Here is an 18,577-nt window from a genome sequence, read left to right as displayed (position 1 = left end):
GATACTGATTATTTAAAAATATATATATATATGAAAATTATTTGATTGCAGCCAGAGGTGGCTTCTAACATATCAGAGATTTGAAAATCTTCTCCAGGCAAGTACCTCGGGACAAGAACTCAGTTTTTCCTAAGACGTATGAGTTGAGTCTGAAACTATTAAATTCTGCATTTCCCACAACAATTCATCGTCTGGGAAAAGTTCTCAGACTGGCAGATATGTAATAGAGACAAGGTGCAGACTCCAAAAGGCCACAGAAGAATGGATTCTCAAGTTTCCATATTTCTTGCTGGTTTGGCATGAGGTAGTCACTGAAGTTCGACTCTGGTGTATTAAATTACATGACAAACACAAGTCGGAGGTGGACCGGCCTCGCTCAGGAACCCCGTGAAATTGCCTAGAAAAACTGACGAGCCCCGACTGTTGTGCAAAAATCAACAGTCAGCTCCACATCTACCGAGGTTTAGGCCAAGAAATATGCAGCACAAAGGGTCAGACCGAGAAAGAGGAAGGGAAACGTGCAGTAGTTAGATAGAGTTTCATGGCTGCTTCTCGTCTCATCTGTCCTGCTCTTATCCCCCCTCCATCCCTCCCCTTCCTTCCCTCTCCTAGCAGGAGGTCACTGAAGAGATGTCGCTGCCAAATGACCCAATCATGCCGGCAGACACAAACAGCTGACTCAGGGGGAGAAGAGGGTTGTACCGGAGGATTCCCATTGCAAGGCAGCAGGAATCTGGGCCGGAAGGGGGGGTTGTATTGTGTTTAAAGAGGACAGTGGGGTGGGAGGGAATCGAGGTGTGGATGTGGGATAAAGAAGACTGTTTTTTGGGGGGTTCGGGGAGGTGGTGGGGGTGAGTTGCTCATTTCTGGAACGTTGCTCCAGTTCCACCCCGGAATGATGGAAATATCCCGCATAGCCAAACCCAGAGTGGAAGGTGTATGGTAATCATGTCGGGGAAGGAATGCCAAATATGTGCGTGAGAACGGAGCTGTGACCTGAGAGCTGCAGGAATTATGGGCCAAAATCCCACAGACCCAGAGGAAGCACACACACCCATATCCAACACATACACACATCATATACTAATGGTGCTCCACCGAGCACAAATCCATCCCACATAACTTATTCCCAGAATTTAAAACATTCTACTATACTGAACTAAACCCAGAAATGTTGAAAACCAGCCCGTCAGCCGGCCTACTCCCCTCCTCCTCCTCCGAAAAGAGAGAATACACACTGTACAAGAACCGGGCGGACGGACTGCAAAGTTAACGCTGTAAATGCATCACACCTAGGATTTTAAACACACATTGGTCCTTCACGATTACTGTGTTTACGAGACTGAGTGTGTGTTGTACTGTAACAGGTTGTTTAGAGTCCAAACACTGAGAGCCCAAGTCTCATAAACAGATTAGACTGGAGGAGATAGCTGAGTTTATACTCCCACCTAGTGGCCAAACTAAATACATGTACCAAGCTTTAGGAAAGTCTAAAATGTGAAGGGAAACAATTGTGAAATTTACACTGGAAAGTCTTTTTCGACAGGTGCCTAATGTCACTATAAGCACTTTTTTTTAATACATATAAAATGTGATTAAAAGAGAATAGTATATTTTAATTGATGAAAACTGGTCTTTAGAAATATTTACTTGACAACTTTTGATTTTCACAGAAGCAAAATATTCTGCAGTTGAACACTTTTATTAACATTTGATGTTGACAGTCTAAATTCATTGTACCTGATGAGGATTCAAAATGTGGGAAATGTCAATAAGTGCTGGTTTGTATCAATTCAATTAACTTTCTCACATCTTTCCAAAAACAGACTTTTTTTAAAAATTGTATCAAACATGTTCTCACATTATGAAACTTATTGTGTAATGCAGATCGTCTCTTCCTCACAGGAAGACAAACATATACCCACCTAAAGTTCATGTTGTGATCCATAACAACCAGAACTCACAGAACAGACTTACATCCAGTCTTCACCTAGAGAAGAGGGTTTCCATTTTGCCACAGGTCTGTGCATTTCGCTGGTTTGTTTGCATGATTACACAAACAGCTAATTGGATTTCCACGACACTTGGGAGGATGAGTTTGTATGGGTCAGGGATAAACATTACATTTGGTGTGGATCCAGATCAAGGGGGCGGATCCAACTAATTTCTCTAACATCGGGAGAGCTTTTTTTCAAGATATTCCGTTTTCCCAGAGTAATTAATGGATCTTAGTGAAAAAAGGGAATTGATATCTGTGATTGTGCAGCTTGATATAATTGTAATGGGCCCGTTAGGCCTGAGCGCTCTATCAACTTCTATTTGAATAATTGATGTTTAACCTCAAGGTCTCGTCCCGATGTCTGAAAACCGCTGCGTGGAGTTCTCCAATACACACAACTCTAAGGCCAGAAAGCACCTCACCCAGGTTTCGTTGGTGCGATATGAATAACTGTACACACATGCTTTCACAATCTAGGATGTGAACAACCACGTTTCTCATGTTCCATCCAGATACCAGTGCACATGTAAACACTGGCTGGTAAACATTCAAAATCAGCATTTTATGAAAATAAAAACATAAAAACACTAAAAGCTTCACTACCCACCCTTTCCCTGAGCTTTCAGTTGCACCTTCCTCCATCGTCTTCGTCACCAAATGATGTCTGCTGAGTCGCGTTGCTGCTGGAGGAAAACACTCAAAGATACAAGATGTTCCTGTAAAATCCAGTCACACGATCAGGAGTTAAAAACCTCTTTTGACAATCAATTATCTTGTTTTCATTTTCAAGTATTCTTGTCAGCAATCCAGAAAAAACTGAGCGGTTTGTTCCCTGCAGTTTGAAGAGGTGGAGGAACAGTCTGGGAACATGTCAGATACAGAGGCAGCATAGGACACAGACACATGCACGCCCACACACACACACACACAAACTTGCGCACACACAGACAATTAGACACTCATTCATGTTACAGTTGGCTCAACACTCCACCACTGTCAAGTACTTTATTCACAATAAGGTCATTTTCTTCTTTAAAAAATCATTTTTAATATACAACACAATTTTTGACAAGACAACTCCGTTTACAGCTAAATTTGAGCTCTTGAGTTCCAGCTTCTCTCATAACCAAAGCAAGCACGTAGATGATGGTAGGGAGAGAGAGATGGAGTGAGAGGGACAGATGACCAAGGGAGGACGTTAGAAGAAAGAAAGGAGGAAAAAGACAGGAAGAGAGAGAGAGAAAGAGAGGGAAAGAGAAAGAGGACTACGCTTAGTATGATGTTGGTACTAAGAACCAAAATACTCAAATAAAATTAGAAAATAACAGTAATAAAAAAACAGTAAGAAAGTAAGAGTTAGAGAAAAAAAAGCAGAGGTGCGCCGGGATGCTGTATCCATGGCAACCTCACATGCATGTCTGTTTGTTTGACGCTTCTGCTCTGTTCGGCCATTTCACATAAGTCCACATACAACAAACACACTCGAAAACTCGAGTGTGCGTGCCCCCCCGTGTTCCAAGCAAGTGTGCATCTCTGGGGGTTAGAGCGAAGGGGGGAGCGAAGGGGAGGTGGGGCTCGGGGGGGTGTCGAGAGAGACAGGGCAGAGTAAGAGGGAGTGAGAGGGAGCAGGGAGGTCATTCCCCAAACATTCTCCCTCGTTCACTCTCTCCGTCTCCCATCCTCCCCTCCTTTTTCTAGAGCTGAGTAAAGAGTCTCTGTCTCCCGCATCACAGCTCCTGTCATCCTCTGTCCAACTGCGCCACTGTGTGTGTTTGTGTGTGTATGTGTGTAATATATATGTATATATAAATATATATCTATAAGCGATTCCATATCTGTGGGAACCTGTTTTGGCAGGGGGTTGAAACCGAGGAGCAGAAGCTGCTTGAAGTTTCTATCAAAGGGACGAAAGGGAGCTTGGGACTTATATAAGATCTATGGTAATACTGTCATTAGTGTACTTTACAAAACATAAATTAAGAGTTGAAGGTGTTCTTGGGAGAGTTGCATTGGTTGCGTAGTAGGGCGTCCTCATCAGTGTTGACCTGTGTGTATATGTGCGTGTCTGTGTGTACATGTCACCGTACTGGGCAGGCCATGGGCACAAGCTTTAGAGTCTGTCAGAACGGGCTGAGGAGGGGTGAGGTGGCGGGGTGCAGGGTGGGGAAGTGGACAGAGAGATGACGAAGAGGAAAGAGAGGAGATGGACTCCTTTTCCATGATGGATGCATCCATCAGCCCATCAGCCCTGGGCTCCTCCAAGGAAGGGTGCAGTGGACGGCGCCACCTGAGGCAGAGAAGCAGTTTCCCAGTCACACACAGGTCCACTCAGAGTTCATAAATACATTATGCACAGTACAGGAAGTAATTCTGTCAACCTCATCGGTAATGCAGGACATTACATGTTTACAGGAAGCTCTTTCCAGCCGTGTGTGAGAGTGTTTTTGTACCTGCTATCTAGAAATGTAAGTGTAGGTGCGGGAGGGAGACCGTCCCTCTGACTGCCCGTTGGTTGAGACGTTCAGGAAGTCCCAGATCAGAATGGTGTCGTCATGAGAACTGCTGATGATCTGGAACTCATCGAACTGGAGACGGAACACGCGGCCAGAGTGCTCCTGCAGACACACAAACACATTATTAGGATCTTATGACGTTTGGGATGTCACCATTGAAGCTGAAAGTACAGGTTGATGGACTAGTGTTGTGCGATTGTTCATTAGCTTATGAACTCAGTTGTGTTTTTACAGGATCCATTTCCCCATACAAGACAACAACCACATGATACTCAAAGTTTGGGATATACTGGATCTCACTCATGTTTTCATATGAAAGGAGTTTAAGCTTGTATGAGAGAGAATTATATAAAAACTCGAAAAAAGGCTTTAACATTTCAGTAGTGACTAGTTCAAACTTTTTAAATTGTTTACAGCTGACCTTTTTTTTTAACCAAACATCTAAATTCATATAAAAAAGTGGCTAAAGACTCTTGTGCATTTGCGCCACCTGTTAACCGTGTGTCAACACAGTAAATCACCGGTACTCACCACTAGAGTGCGCAGACATAATGTGCTGGCGGGGGCTCGTGGGTCAAGCGCTGCCTGCAGGTCCCACACCTTGATCTTACTGCAAAGTGAAACATGACACGACAAGACGTTAAGGACAAAATTCAGTCTTTGTGCAAAAAAAACCCCATGTGTTTACATTTGTTTACAACACTCACCCATCGTAGGCGCCGCTGACGATCCTCTTGTTGTCAAAGCGAATGCAGCGCACCAATTCCTCATGACCTTCCAGGACTCGCAAACATGCCCCACATTCTATGTCCCATAACCTGCACAGAGAGAAAAGCCGAAGTTTACAAACAGATATAAACAGACTCTACAATGTTTACATCACCACTCGAGTATTGTCCGAACATTTTTCCAGCTACATTGTATAATATAATGCTTTCTGACCAAGAGACCTCATCGATGTCTGGTTAAGAGATCCACGATGTTTAAACAGTAAATAAATTGCGAATCATTGGACAAAATGATTTGTTATTTCTTTGCATTAATAATTATATTTCAAAACATTAATCATAGAAATCTTTAGTAGACCGTTAACAATAGAGGCTCCTGTAAAAACAACCTGGTGGCTGAAATGTGTTGGTTTATGCTCAGGTCTCACATGCTTACCGGATTGTGTTGTCAGATGAGCCACTGACCACCAGACGATCTCTGTACTGTAGACAGGCAATACCCCGCTTGTGACCATTTAGAGTGCGCACAAACTCACAGGTGCTGGTGCTCCATACCTGCAGGGGGGGGGGCAACACAGATAGGTAAGTGTTGGTTTCATTTCAACGTCTTAGTCCATAACCGTCACATCACAATCGTTTGTAGCAGTGCTCTGGTTTCATGGAACACCATCGATGAAACTGATGGTAGCCTACTGTGTCCATTTGCCTTCTAACACAGACTAGGCGGACAAAAATGCAACTGAATAGAGAATGACACGTGTGTCTGAGCATTTCCTTTGTACCACACACACAGACAAACACGGAGCAGAGACAATGGCAGAGAGATATCACCTTTCTTCCTACCCCAGAAAAGAAACTAAAATCAGCAGAGTTGGAATACTTTGGATTTCCCAAAACCTGAATGTGCTTTTTTTCGAAAGGGGGAACACATCAGGCATGTTTCTCAATCAGTTAGAACAACATTGCTCAGTGCAGAAGTATGTGTCTGGTTTATAACTTTGATTCATACTTAAAAAAACATGTAAATGTTCAAATAATGATCATAACATGTGAGGAATATCAGAATAAGTTCCCCCATTCTGATTGATCACACACTGAAATTAAGAAACACACAACTTTCCCACCTCGGGGATGATATGCATGCGTGCGTGTTGAAGTCAGACAGAATCAGTCTGTGTACACTTTTATGCAGTGAACGAACTTTTGAAGAACTATTTTCAGAATTTTTCACAAATCAAACAATATATTGATTGATGAAGAAAATAATCAGCAGATGAATCCATAATTATTATCACATAACTTTTACAGAGTGCTATTACTACTTTTATTTACTTAAGGGATGTAAATACTTCCTAAATTTGAAACTAATGATAATATAATAAAATATCGTATACTGTGATGCCATGAAAATGTCACCGTTACAACAAAATAAAAAATAAAAATCCATCCCCCTGTTAATCAGTGCCTCTGGGTTTAATTCAAATAAGACTGTAAAAATATGGAGAAAACTGATAAAGAAATTGTGTCATCTGTTTAACTGTCAGAGCTCCAAACTTCACCAGTTAAACAATATTTTACAAAACCCTACCCTCCAGCAACTATCACAAACATATCTTTAGAAGTCAAGTTCTCTTGTTACCTTGATGGTGCGGTCCCCTGAGGCGGACACAATGTATTTGTCATCGAAGTCGACCACGTTGACAGCTGCTCGGTGTCCCACCAGGACCCGGCGCAGGCTGATGTCAGTGGGTGAGGCCATGTCCCAAACTGCAATTGAACGGTCCTTGGAGCAGGTGACCATCAGACCGTTGGCGAAGCGGAGGTGAAGAACTGCCTCGTTGTGGTGGATCAGTGTGTTAAGTACCTCACCCGTCATTACCTCCCACACCCTGCGGAGGAGACAGAAGGAGAGGCGCAGAGGGAAACAGGAGGAAATGAAAACAGACATATGGAGAGATGGCAGGGTGGCCAATTGATGAGGGCAAAGGTAGCAGAGGGAGGAGAAGAGAAGGTGAAATTAGGGCAGGAAAGAAAAATGGGGATGTTGAGTGAAAGGGGATGAGTGAGAGACAAAGAGAGAAGGAATGACAAAGGGGGGGGGGAGTGGAAAATGACAAGGGGGAGAGGGGGTGTAGGAAAGAAAGATGAGGGCAGCAGGAAGAGTTGTCGAAACGAAATAAAAGAAGGGAGAGTGGAAAAGACATGCAGTGGGAGTGAAGGAAAGGAAAACAATGGAGACATGAGAGAGAATTATGTTTATTAGTTTTACAATGGAGAGTTCACGTACGTGCATGCAGGCACACACACACACACACGGGTGGCTGTGAAGAACATGTAACTGAACAGGGAATGCAGAAAACACTGGAAAAGCTTACAACCAAATGTAAAAACAAAGTGCCTGTCAAGCTGTTGCTAAGGAAGTGAAGTCACATTTTCCCTGGATATTGCCCAGCAAGTACGGCTGAAGTGTGAAGTAATACGAGAATTAATGTTGAGCTTCTGTGTGCAGTAGCCAAGCAAGTGTCGACATAAACACACCAGCCAGGTCTTTAAAAATCTGCAATAAAACGTATCCCGCTATCTCTGCTAATGAAAGTAAATCTAACCCACTATGAAATAATAAACCTCAGTGTTTTATATTGCATCTGTATATAGTGTTTTTATTGTCAGACTGTGAGGAGCAGCTGTAGATTGGGTGGGAACCCGACTGTAAACTGGGGGATTCAAAACAAGCAGAAGGAATTTCGGTCATGACTGTGAAAAACAGACTAGAGACAGAAAGTGTGAAGCAATTATAGAAATGTGCAGAACCATCTTTGGAGCCTGAAACTAATTTTATGAAATGTGGTAACAAAAGCTATGTTGTACATTATGAAAATAAATAAACTGATATTAGAATTAGTTTTTCATGTTATGTTTTTTTAAATAATTAATGTTTATATCCCCTGAACTGGATAGGTTTTGTGGGAGTCCTGCATGTTGCATGACATATGGTTTATAAAGTTAAAGATACGATAACACACAGCTGCCATTTCTCTGTTCATACAAATAATGTCATTACACTTTGTTGTGTGAATGAACTCATTACTATATTCTTCAGAGGGACTTAATTCTGAATGCCTGAACAAGCATGATGTGCTAAAAAATAAAAAAAGAGAACCTTCAGGATGAGTGATTTCACTAAAAACAGCTCTTACCTGTTGTGTGATCGTACACTGTAAAAATTTAATATTTCTATCTCTGTACTTTGATTTAACAACATATCAAATGACTATTGATTTTCACATCTCAAGAGAGATGGAGAATATTATTGGTAAGTTGTTGAAAACACATCAGTGTCCCTAATGTTTTCAAGAGAAGTGTATTTGTTCATAAAAGAATTGTCAAATCCTCATTAATGTCTCCCTTTTAAAAGGGAAAAGTAGGATTTAATATAATTTTTCCTTGAGTATATTTTTCCGTGTCTGACCTGACTTAACCTTCAATTACAAAGCCTGCATTGCAGAAACACCTTTCTACTGTAACAAAGCCTGAGCTAAAGAAAATGTTTACATATCTGTTTTTGTACTTTGGTGGTGGAATCAAATGTCTCTTGTACGTGTCTGTACTAATACATGCTGGGTGATTTCGCAACCCTCAGAAATATCAATAGGCTGCATGATTTTTGACTTATAAACTGAATAATATACAATCGCTAGCTTTAGTGTGAGGATAAGAAAGTAAGTATATATAAATCCCCATGCGTTTTACGTCTCATTAAGTCTAATAACAGGTCAGTTAATATGACAGAGTAAGTCCTATTGAGTTGTTAAGCCTAATAAGCGGTGAGTAACAACTTCCTCTTCAGCAACTGGAATCACTTTTATTTCTGCTGACACAGCTTTGGCTCCTTCTTTATATTAAACCATGTTTTCATTTTGTGAGACATGTGCCGTACCTGACAGTCGAGTCAGACGACCCAGTGACGATGACCCTCTCATCATACTGCAGACACAACACTGAGCCTGTGTGACCGGTCAGTATCTTCAGACACTCCAGTGACTGCTTATCCCAGATCTGTGAGGAGAAAACATAGCAGCATGAGAATGAGGATGAAGAGGAGGAAGGAGGGTGAAGCAGAGGGCGACATTGAAAGAGTGGGCACACAGAGAAAATAAAAGAAGAGAAAAAGAAGAGGTTTTGGGAAAAAGGTTGCAGATCTGGGTCATGCCAAGAATGGCCTATTCTTACAGTGTGTACTGTTCATGCCCCATTTCCCACTGCTGTGCTGGGTTGTGCATGTGTGAGCAAAAGAGCAATTTAGCTCTTCCCTGGGTGTGCATCAGCTTTCTCCAGAACAATAAGACAAATCTGCTCCCTCTCCTCCCCTCTATACCCCCATCCTCTTCTTCATCATCTTCTTCGCTCTCCCAGGCCTGACAGATAAATGGAACACACAACGGGTCTGGAGCTGAGCCCTTTAAACCTATAATTCACTACTGTTATGTCTCCGTGTCGGCTGGTTTAGCTCAGCAACGTAGACAATGAGACGTTGAGCCCCTTCTTAGCCAGAAGAAAAAATTCAATTCATAAATGCACATAGATGGGTTGGATGAAAACAACCACACACGCAGCATACATTGTTTCTCACAGCTTACACTTTTGGCTCCCTCCACCACTGGTGCTTACATAAATGGAATCCATTTTAATTACTCCTTTAAGTCATTTTGGGTAAGTAGGGCAAATGTCTACAATAAAATTTCACCGCCTCAGTAGCAACAAACCAAAAAAAGTTGCGAAACTGGACCTTATTTTTTTTTTGGAACAAATTGAAATGTAACTCTGGCTCTTATGTTGATTAAATAAATCAATCACACTGACTAGATTTACATCGAACGGGATATTCCAACTTTTGAAGCTTATGATGTATCAGACATTCTCCAGTTATGTTGTTAGGATGAGTTGCTAAAAGAATAAACCATTCATATTGCTGTTTACATGTTACAGCTCACAGTCTGATTATGACTCCCATCAACATCCATGCCTCCATACATTCGACCACAATTTCTAAACCACAACCCGAAATAGTTAACTTCACGATAGTAATGTTTATCCTATTGTGTTTTTTCTTTCCGATTTTGTATAAGCTTCAACTCCTTGTTATTTTTTCCATCTTGTTAACACTGGAAGCCAGTGCATGCTTTGTCAAGGAGTTGGTAACTGCTTCATGTCCATGACGCAAATGTTTTAAAACTCCAAAAGGACGTTAAAGGTAATCAGAAAGCGCAATTTACACGAGTGTCTTATTTAGGCTATTGTCTTAGTATTGTAACTATATAAGCTGTCCATGTTAACATGAGGACTTAGTGGTGGGGCAGTACATTTGTATTTGGTAAAATAGTTGCACTAACTCAACACGACTTTCTCATCCTGCTGTTTTGCTGTCGTACAGAACAGGGGTCATCAGCTGTAATTCTTGGAAATTAGTTTTTGTTTCCGCAGCTGTCAATGAGAAAAATTAGAAAAAAGGGGAAATTTTACCTTTCATAATAAAATAAATAATCTATGAGATTGACAGTGAAATGATCTGCCAGTATTCTACCCAGCTCTGAGGTCGTTTTGCATTTGAAACGTTAGTGAGGGTGATCGTGGGTTGCAGTAGCAACAATAAAAATAAAGGGGGCCAAGCCATCGCGATTAGACCTCAGATTTTCTGAGACATTTTTCCCATTCAAATACACATACCTTGATGGAATTGTCCCTAAGGCCACTGATGATCTTGTCATCATCGTACTGGAGACAGTAAACCCCTTTACTGTTTTCTGAGCGACACTGAATCCTCTGCAAGTTGTGTCTGCCACACCGCCAATTAGCCTCAATAGTCTGGAGGGACGAGAAAGAAACAGCGAAAAAGATTAACACCAGGAGGCATCCAAAGACTTGTAGCACTGCATATTGTACAATGTAATGTGGTTAGAACTGACAGAAATATGTAAGATCTAGAAAGCCGGAAAGTGCTCATAATATTTTTCTGGTTTAAAGACAATTAACTGTATTATTAAAGTGTTAATAAAATGATCTACGCGTTTGTAGACCATTCTGGCCAAAAAAGAAAAGAACTTCATAAATGTAAATAAACTTGCCCCTCTTAATAGTGTAATATGATTTACTAGTTTCCATCTGGTTAATACAATATAAAATAACATATTATAGTGATGTTGGTATTTTTCCTTTTTTAAATAGCAATAACAAAAGAAAAGCAATGCAATCCATTCAGGTTCTTTAAAATGCTTGGACAGTCCCTACAGACTGAAAAGGTTTGCATTTTAAACACGGAAGGAAAATAATAATGAAGAAAGAATCCATTTAGCTGTTGTGTCTCACCTCTATGTCTTGGATGATCTTGGGATACAAGGAGTGATAGTAGGAGTTGGGTGGGACTTCCGATGTGCGGTTCTTGAACAGGTATTTCTCCCTGGGGGGGGGGGGGGGGGATATAAGTGCTTTAGCTGCTTTGTGTCTACTGGAATTTTTTGCTCTCCCCCCACAACAGACACTCAAGACAACAGAATCTAATCTTATCTCCTCATTCTCTCCTTCAGTCAGGCTCATTTACAATTCAAAAACAAGACTAATACACCAATAAGTAAGTGTTTAATTGAAAATCTCAATGGGCATCCACTTAATTTATACCAGCCTCAGCTATTTATATCTTTATATAATATAAGGTAGTAGGATAGGCACCACTATGTGTGTTAGCAAAATCTCACCACTGATGTCGTTCAGACAGGCCTTTCCAGAGCGGGTCGGTGCGGACCATGCGTTCAATGAGCTTCTTCCACAGCATACCCTCCGAGATGACCCTCTGCCACTCCTTACACACCAGCTCTGCCGAGCACAGCGAGCGTGCATCCAGGAAAGACAGGATGTTCTCCGCTATGTGATCCAAGCCTTGGGCTACAGAGAAGGAGCAGAGTTAATTTTTGCCTCACCATTATTATGAGGTAAACTAGGATTTTCTTTTATTTACTTGGGCTAAACAAAAACAAAAGCTTAAGTGCTAAACTGTGTTCCATCGGACTGTGTTGTAAATATTGCATTTACAAATATGTACCTGGCAGCGCAGTAATGAAGTCCCTCTGCAGCATGGGTTTGAGGTAGGAGTTGATGTGGCCATGCTGATAGTGGCACATTCGGGAGATCAGTCGCTCGACAAACTCCACCTGGTCGGCCTCTGACCACTGGTCAAACAGTGCGATGCAGTTTTCTTTCTCCTTCTCATAGTTTCCCTCCGATGGACGCTTGCGGGACCCCACAACAGGACCGTTACTAAGCTATAGAGATGAGGAACACATAAATATTAGACATTTAAAGATGTGTTTTTATTATCATTAATGTAATATTAAATAATTATAATAAAACTATCATCTTTATTATAGTATAGTGTATATTAATTAAATTACTTAATAAGAAATGTCAGTAGTGTGGGGACACTTGTTTGGGATGTATATCAAACTTTATTTCAGTGAGTAATTAGAGAAATTGTCAGATGATGTTATGCAAGTAAGAGCATCTTACATTACATTAAAATTGTACTTAAATTCAAATCCACTACAATGTTAATAACACCTAAAATACTTTAAAAATGTTTTTTCATGTATGAAATGAGTAAATCAGATCAAACTGGGGGCTGTAACAATGTTGCTGTTCTGTGCCATACAGCACTTTATGCACATAATCAAGTTCTTGCTGTTGTAGTATGGATTAAGTTAAAAATACATTTTGAATGCAGTACATCAGTGGTGTGTGTGTGTGAGAACAGAGGAAAAACATGTTCAGAATAAATGTTAATGTCAACATCAGTGTTGAGTGTTTATTTGTATAATTTCATGAAGGGAACTGTCCATGCAGAAAAAAAAATCTGCTGTCACTGTATATTGTTTATCAAAAATCACCACAGTTAACATTGCTATAAATGTTACTTTATCAATGAGCCTGCAGGTCTCAACTCCTCAACAAGCTGTGGTCTCAGATACACAAACAGTTCACACACCCACATATTACCCTCAAGCGCACACACACCTTGATAACTGTGGTCTTCTTTGGCGACAGATCGTCCACAAGGTTCTGCGACTCCATCCCTGATGTGTTCTGTAGAAAAAGGACAAAACAAAGAAATGGTGCAGGTAAGTGTCTTAGTCTTTTTATGTCTGGGCTGAAGGCACTGTGAGAACCAGGGCAGCGGCGTAGATAGTGCTGGACACATGAGTGCCACAGAGACAGCCAAGGAAGGGTAACTATTATGACTTCTGAGGCGTGCACGCACAAAAACACGTGCATACACACAAACATATGGAGCGAAAAAAACTGAGCTGCAACAAAAGGAATCTATCGGCTTGCTCGTCTGATGTGGGCTATGTAGTCTGGACAGGAAATTAAACTGCAGCATCTTGGGTATGTCACTGGCAGAAGCTCAGGCATGACTGTAATGAAACTCTAGTCAGATAGTGGTCTTACAGCATATATGGATTACAGGAAAAAAACTGAGAGGCAACCGGATCCCAGTCATTTCTATCATGCCTAGAGCCTTAAGTTCACATATCCACAGAGACAGAATGAAAGGGGGCGACCATTTGTCCAGTTCTGATTAATAATTTAAATCAGGAGAATGGACTGTATCTGAATTATTAGGGAAATCACAAGTTCTTTATGGCATGCAAACTTCTTTGGAAGTCATATTCAATGAGGCAGCCATATCATATTGTTGCATTCATCATTTCATACATACACCATCAACATGGAGATCTGTTTTCCTCTTACGGGTGCTTGTTATCTACAGCTTACAGCTGTGACTGAAGATACAAAGGACTAGGTCTAGGGTCAACATGAAAATTAGGATTCTGATCAAACTAGCACATACTTGACTGACAAGGCCTTCAAAAGTACAACAGATATTCACAATCTTGTCCTATACAAAAAAAGGACGGCTCTAGATACTGCTTATTCTCTGACATGAAAACATACAGTCAAGCTGTATCAGAGGGCAAAAAGGGACTTCTGTACAATAATCCGTTGCAGGTTCACTCCTAGGTATATATATATATATAAAAAAACATAATATATATATATATATATATATATATACATACATACATACACATGTTTTTTCCTAACAGTGTATATCACAAGCTAATTCGGGGAATGGGACACACAAGGCCTTTGCCAAGGAGAGGGTCAAAGCTATTGTATATCTGTACAAGGTCAGAGTCGGAAAATGTCTATGCTTGAGAAAAAGCTAGAATAGAGGCCTGTCTCTCTATTGTAAAAGCTCATCTGTTGTTGTTTCTCCAGAAGCTTAAGAATCGCCATAGGTGGTCTACCTGAGGCCTCTTTAAAATTGCTATTGCTAAATTATCTAGATATTCTTTTCTAATGAAACAGAGAACCCCATCAAATTTGGATCATAGAGTGCACTGCCAGGCTTTACTCATTTTAGTTATCCATCTAACTCCGTGCTGCTACACGTGGAGAGCAAAACCAACATAGAACATGTTAGTAGTTGCCACTAGAAGATTCACACAAACATACAAACAAAAGGACAGGTACCAAGACTAAAGCAGACAGGACAAGAAGCTAGTTTGCTGGTGTTAATGGTCATGCAGAGCAGAAGAAGAGAAGAAAGGAGAAATAAAACAGACAGACCATGTTTGGCCAGGCAGGCAGGCAAGCAAGCATGTAGCCTCTCAGAGCTTGAAGGAAGACCCCCCACCGCGGCCCTCACATCTCCAGGTAGAAGAGGAGAAAACATTACTCCTCAATGCAGGGTTATTCTCTGGTAGCCCCAGCAGCCTCCCTCTACCCACACCAAAGTACTTTGGAAGTATTTTACCATTCAAACTAAACTGATTATAAAAGAGTCCGGTTTTCATTACAGGGCACAATCGCTGTTTGACTTTCTTTTTAAACGTTCTGTGACCTAATTTAGATGCAAGAACTGTGATTTAACATGATTATAAAGAAGCCAATTACAGTTTGCACAGCTAAAATTAAGTTTAAAGCAGAGCGAGTTTGAGGACACACCAGAGAAGAACCTGAGAGCAGTGTGCTTCCAACAGGGAGGAAAGGACAACGGAAGGTGAGGAGGTGAGAGGATGAGGGAAGGGTGAGTAGGTGCATTACACACCTTGGTGGTATTAGGACTCATGAGAAGTGGGTGTGGAAAAGTGATGGGTGAGGAGATGGCGAGGGAGGAAGGGAAGGGAGAGGAGGAGGAGCAGCAGAATTAAGAGGAGAGAGGCAGAACCTGGTTGTGAGCCCGGGTGGAGGGGATGCTCTGCAGGCACCTGAGTGCACACAAACTCTCAGCCACCGAGGAGCAGCCCAGCCAGAGAGAGCGAGGCACAGAGCACTGTGTGAAAGAGAGAGGAAGGGAGGAAGGGAGGAGGAGGAGGAGAACGAAGTGGACAGGGTGAGGGAGGAGGAGAAAGGGAAGAGCAAGAGACCAGAGATGGGAAGTAAAGGAAAAGAGGAGGGGGGCAGGGGTTGATGAGGGATGTTCAGAGGAGGAAACCAAAGGAGACGAGTGAATGGATGGATCGATGAATGGATGGACAGATGGAAGTGGTGAGTAGTTGTTTAGGAACAAGAGTGTAGGGAAGTTTAAGGAATACAGGAATAATGTGTATGTAAATAAATTTGGTTTGATATTGAGAGGAGGTGAGTAGGGACATTATCAAAAGGTGAGGGGAAAAGAAGAAGGAAGGAGGTGGGGGATAGTGAGGGGAAAAACCAGTATTAGAGCTACACACACATTGACACAGTGAGCGCAGGAACACACTCTTTCACACACAAGATACAGACTGGTAAACAAACACACACCAACACACACACACAGAAGCATTATTAGACGTGAACTGGGTGGGGATAGGTAGAGGAGAGGGAGGGGCAATGGGATTAATTCGTCAATTATTGCCATTTTTGGTTTGACAGAATCCCGACCCACTGTTCTGCCATCCCCACTCTCATGGGTGGTTAGTGAATAACACTGGGAAGAAAAGAAACTCAAAATTCAAATTAAATACACAAATTTCGCACTTTTCTTCAGGACTGGAGGATGTAATTCCTCACACCCTGCGTTTATGTAAGGCCTAATATTTAAATATGTCAAATCGGAGATGGGATGTGAAATAGACAACAGCATGTGACCTAAAAAGGATATAAACAAACCAATCTAATCGTAACGTTGATGTATTTTGTGTCATAGTTCCTCTCATGGCATATAGACATCTATAGTGATTGTAGAGAGGGTTGTTGAGAAAGAATAGGCACACTACTAACTTAAGAAACAAGCAGGCCACACAGGATGCTTTTAGTCCATAACATCTACAAAACACTCTCACACTATCGTCGGTCTGCCTGACAATAAACATGGATTTGTTTGCTTGGAAACCTGAAGGATGTTCTCTACTTCAGATGTGGTGTTTATATTATCTAATCTGTCAAACTGAGACTAACAGCGTGGAAGCAAAATGACCCAAACACATGTTGTGGCCCCATCCCAACCAACGTCTTCCTTGCGACCACTTCGACCCCTGTAATATTAATGTTAGCTGTTAGTCAGCTAATGTTAGCCTAGCTGGCTAGCTTACCGGGGTAGCTAATCATTTCACAAGAAACCTACGCTACATGTTGTCCTAACCTGACCTCACGTGGAGGGAAACTGTCTTATAACGGTTGTTAAGGTTCCTGCTCGCCAAATTAGCCACAATCGCCCTGATCAATGGACTGTTTGATATGTAAATGGACGTCAAGGATACTTAGCATTTTAGCACGCTACCTTTGAAGCTAATTGCTACCTCGCCTGTGTGAATGAAAAAGCACAACACTTCCTTCTACGCACTTGACAAATATAAACACGTAGGCAGCGCATTGTTACGATATCAGCTGTATTCCGTGGAGCTGTGGAAACGACCCGACTGCTCCGCATGCCAGTCATCGTGTCGGCGGCTCCGAACATTAAAGGGATAATGTGACATTACCCGTGAATTTAAGTGCTTCGTCGCCTTCTAGCCAGCGTTAGCCGGATGGCTAAGTATCAGACAGGGCCCAGTTAAAGTGGCGCAGCGTCACCGCAGTGAACGCTACACCGAGAACCCTCCGCTGTCTCCGGCCGACGGCTGCCCATCGAGGCTCTCGTTACCCCGCTGATTGCCAATATTACCCCGAGACCCCAACACTTTACACCTGTCGGATGATATGGTCTCGGTGTTGTTCAGCTATCCGGCTCGTAAGCGGAGCGTTCTTAACAAAATGTAGCTATCATTTTAGGCCCTCCCTCTGATTTCTGGTTCCCCCCCTCCTTTCTCCTCCACCTCTCCCGAAAAGCCGCCTCAGCTCGTCCCTGCCGTCGAATCGAGCCTCGGCGCTTCCCCCGCCCGAATAAAAAACCGATACTGCAGCCCGCGGGGGTCTGGGGTGCCGCGTCGACACGATCCTTACCATCAGTTCCAACGTTTTGTCATCCATCTCCGGCTCCATGTTGACGATCCCCCCCGAAACTCGCTCTGAAAATGGAAACCCAGCCCTGCGTCGGCGGCCCGCAAATGCAGAGACGTCATTCACTTCGCTCAGCCACACAGCTCCGGTAGGGCAGTGTCAAAGGGTGGGTGGGGGATGGGAACGCCCATACTCCGGAGGAACCGCGCCGATTGGACGGATTTTTCCAAAAAGGAGGGTCGTGTCGCAGCTTAGCCATTTATTGATTGGCTCGCCGTGCTACCAAGGCTTCCCCGGTGACTCCCCCAAACAAAAGGGCAAATGGATGAAGATGCTGTTGCTATCCTGACGAGGAATACACTAAGGCGAAATCAATCATCCGCATAGCTTTGCTATGCGATGCTGCAGGATGTTTTCAATATGTCATACGAGACCGGGAGGAAACGGTATTTTAAATCCAGCTCCAGCAGCTGAGAGATGAGCATGTCTGTAGCTTTGAGATAATACGGTCAAACACAATTCAAGAGAAGAGGTATGGGTGTCAGCTTCAAAACATTTACATCCAGCTTCATACTTGAGCAAATCCACACAGGCTCATGCAGGATTTGAATCAATGCAATAGAATTAGAGGGATGATACAATGCAACGGTCATTACATCAGGCGCCTATTCCAAAAGTCAGGGTTACAGAGTTCACAGTGCATCTTTGCAGAATAAATCCCAGAGGTTCCCGGTCAACAAGGATTCATGCAAGGGTCACGCTCCAGGCTTGATTCAGCAAAGTAATCCAGACAGCAGTACCCCTGCCATCCTTTACCTTAGTTCACCTTTGCTGGTGCTATTCAATGAATCCCAGGTGAATGA

General features: G+C 42.3%; 1 protein-coding gene across 2 annotated transcripts; it reads right to left on the bottom strand.

Annotated features, from left to right (window-relative positions):
• Nucleotides 1-2,961: 2,961 nt before the first annotated feature.
• fbxw11a (F-box and WD repeat domain containing 11a) lies at nt 2,962-17,856 on the bottom strand. 2 transcript variants are annotated; one of them, XM_062393681.1, is made up of 13 exons: nt 17,718-17,856; nt 13,302-13,370; nt 12,334-12,553; nt 11,990-12,176; nt 11,604-11,694; nt 10,965-11,102; nt 9,178-9,296; nt 6,880-7,129; nt 5,677-5,795; nt 5,220-5,330; nt 5,044-5,122; nt 4,450-4,614; nt 2,962-4,286 (listed from the first exon to the last, which is right to left on the bottom strand). In XM_062393681.1, the coding sequence occupies exons 1-12, from the start codon at nt 17,754-17,756 to the stop codon at nt 4,453-4,455; spliced, it is 1,584 nt and encodes a 527-aa protein (XP_062249665.1). In that variant the 5' UTR covers nt 17,757-17,856; the 3' UTR covers nt 2,962-4,286; nt 4,450-4,452. The 2 variants fall into 2 exon arrangements, with proteins under 2 accessions (XP_062249665.1, XP_062249666.1); XM_062393682.1 differs by lacking the exon at nt 17,718-17,856 and adding an exon at nt 17,258-17,459.
• Nucleotides 17,857-18,577: the final 721 nt, after the last annotated feature.

This window comes from Platichthys flesus, chromosome 8 (assembly GCF_949316205.1).
Source record: "Platichthys flesus chromosome 8, fPlaFle2.1, whole genome shotgun sequence".
Classification (NCBI taxonomy): Eukaryota; Metazoa; Chordata; class Actinopteri; order Pleuronectiformes; family Pleuronectidae; genus Platichthys; species Platichthys flesus.
Note: the sequence above shows the minus strand (reverse complement) of the source record. Positions and strands in the feature narration are given on the sequence as shown.

Bases quoted from the DNA above. Each gene is read 5' to 3' on its own strand.
- fbxw11a (XM_062393681.1), bottom strand. From the start codon at position 17,756: ATGGAGCCGGAGATGGATGACAAAACGTTGGAACTGATG. The intron at 11,695-11,989 runs GTGAGATTTTGC...CCCCCCCCCCAG, and splicing joins CTGTCTGAACGACATCAGTG to GGAGAAATACCTGTTCAAGA. The intron at 5,796-6,879 runs GTAACAAGAGAA...CCCCCCCTGCAG, and splicing joins CAGGGGACCGCACCATCAAG to GTATGGAGCACCAGCACCTG.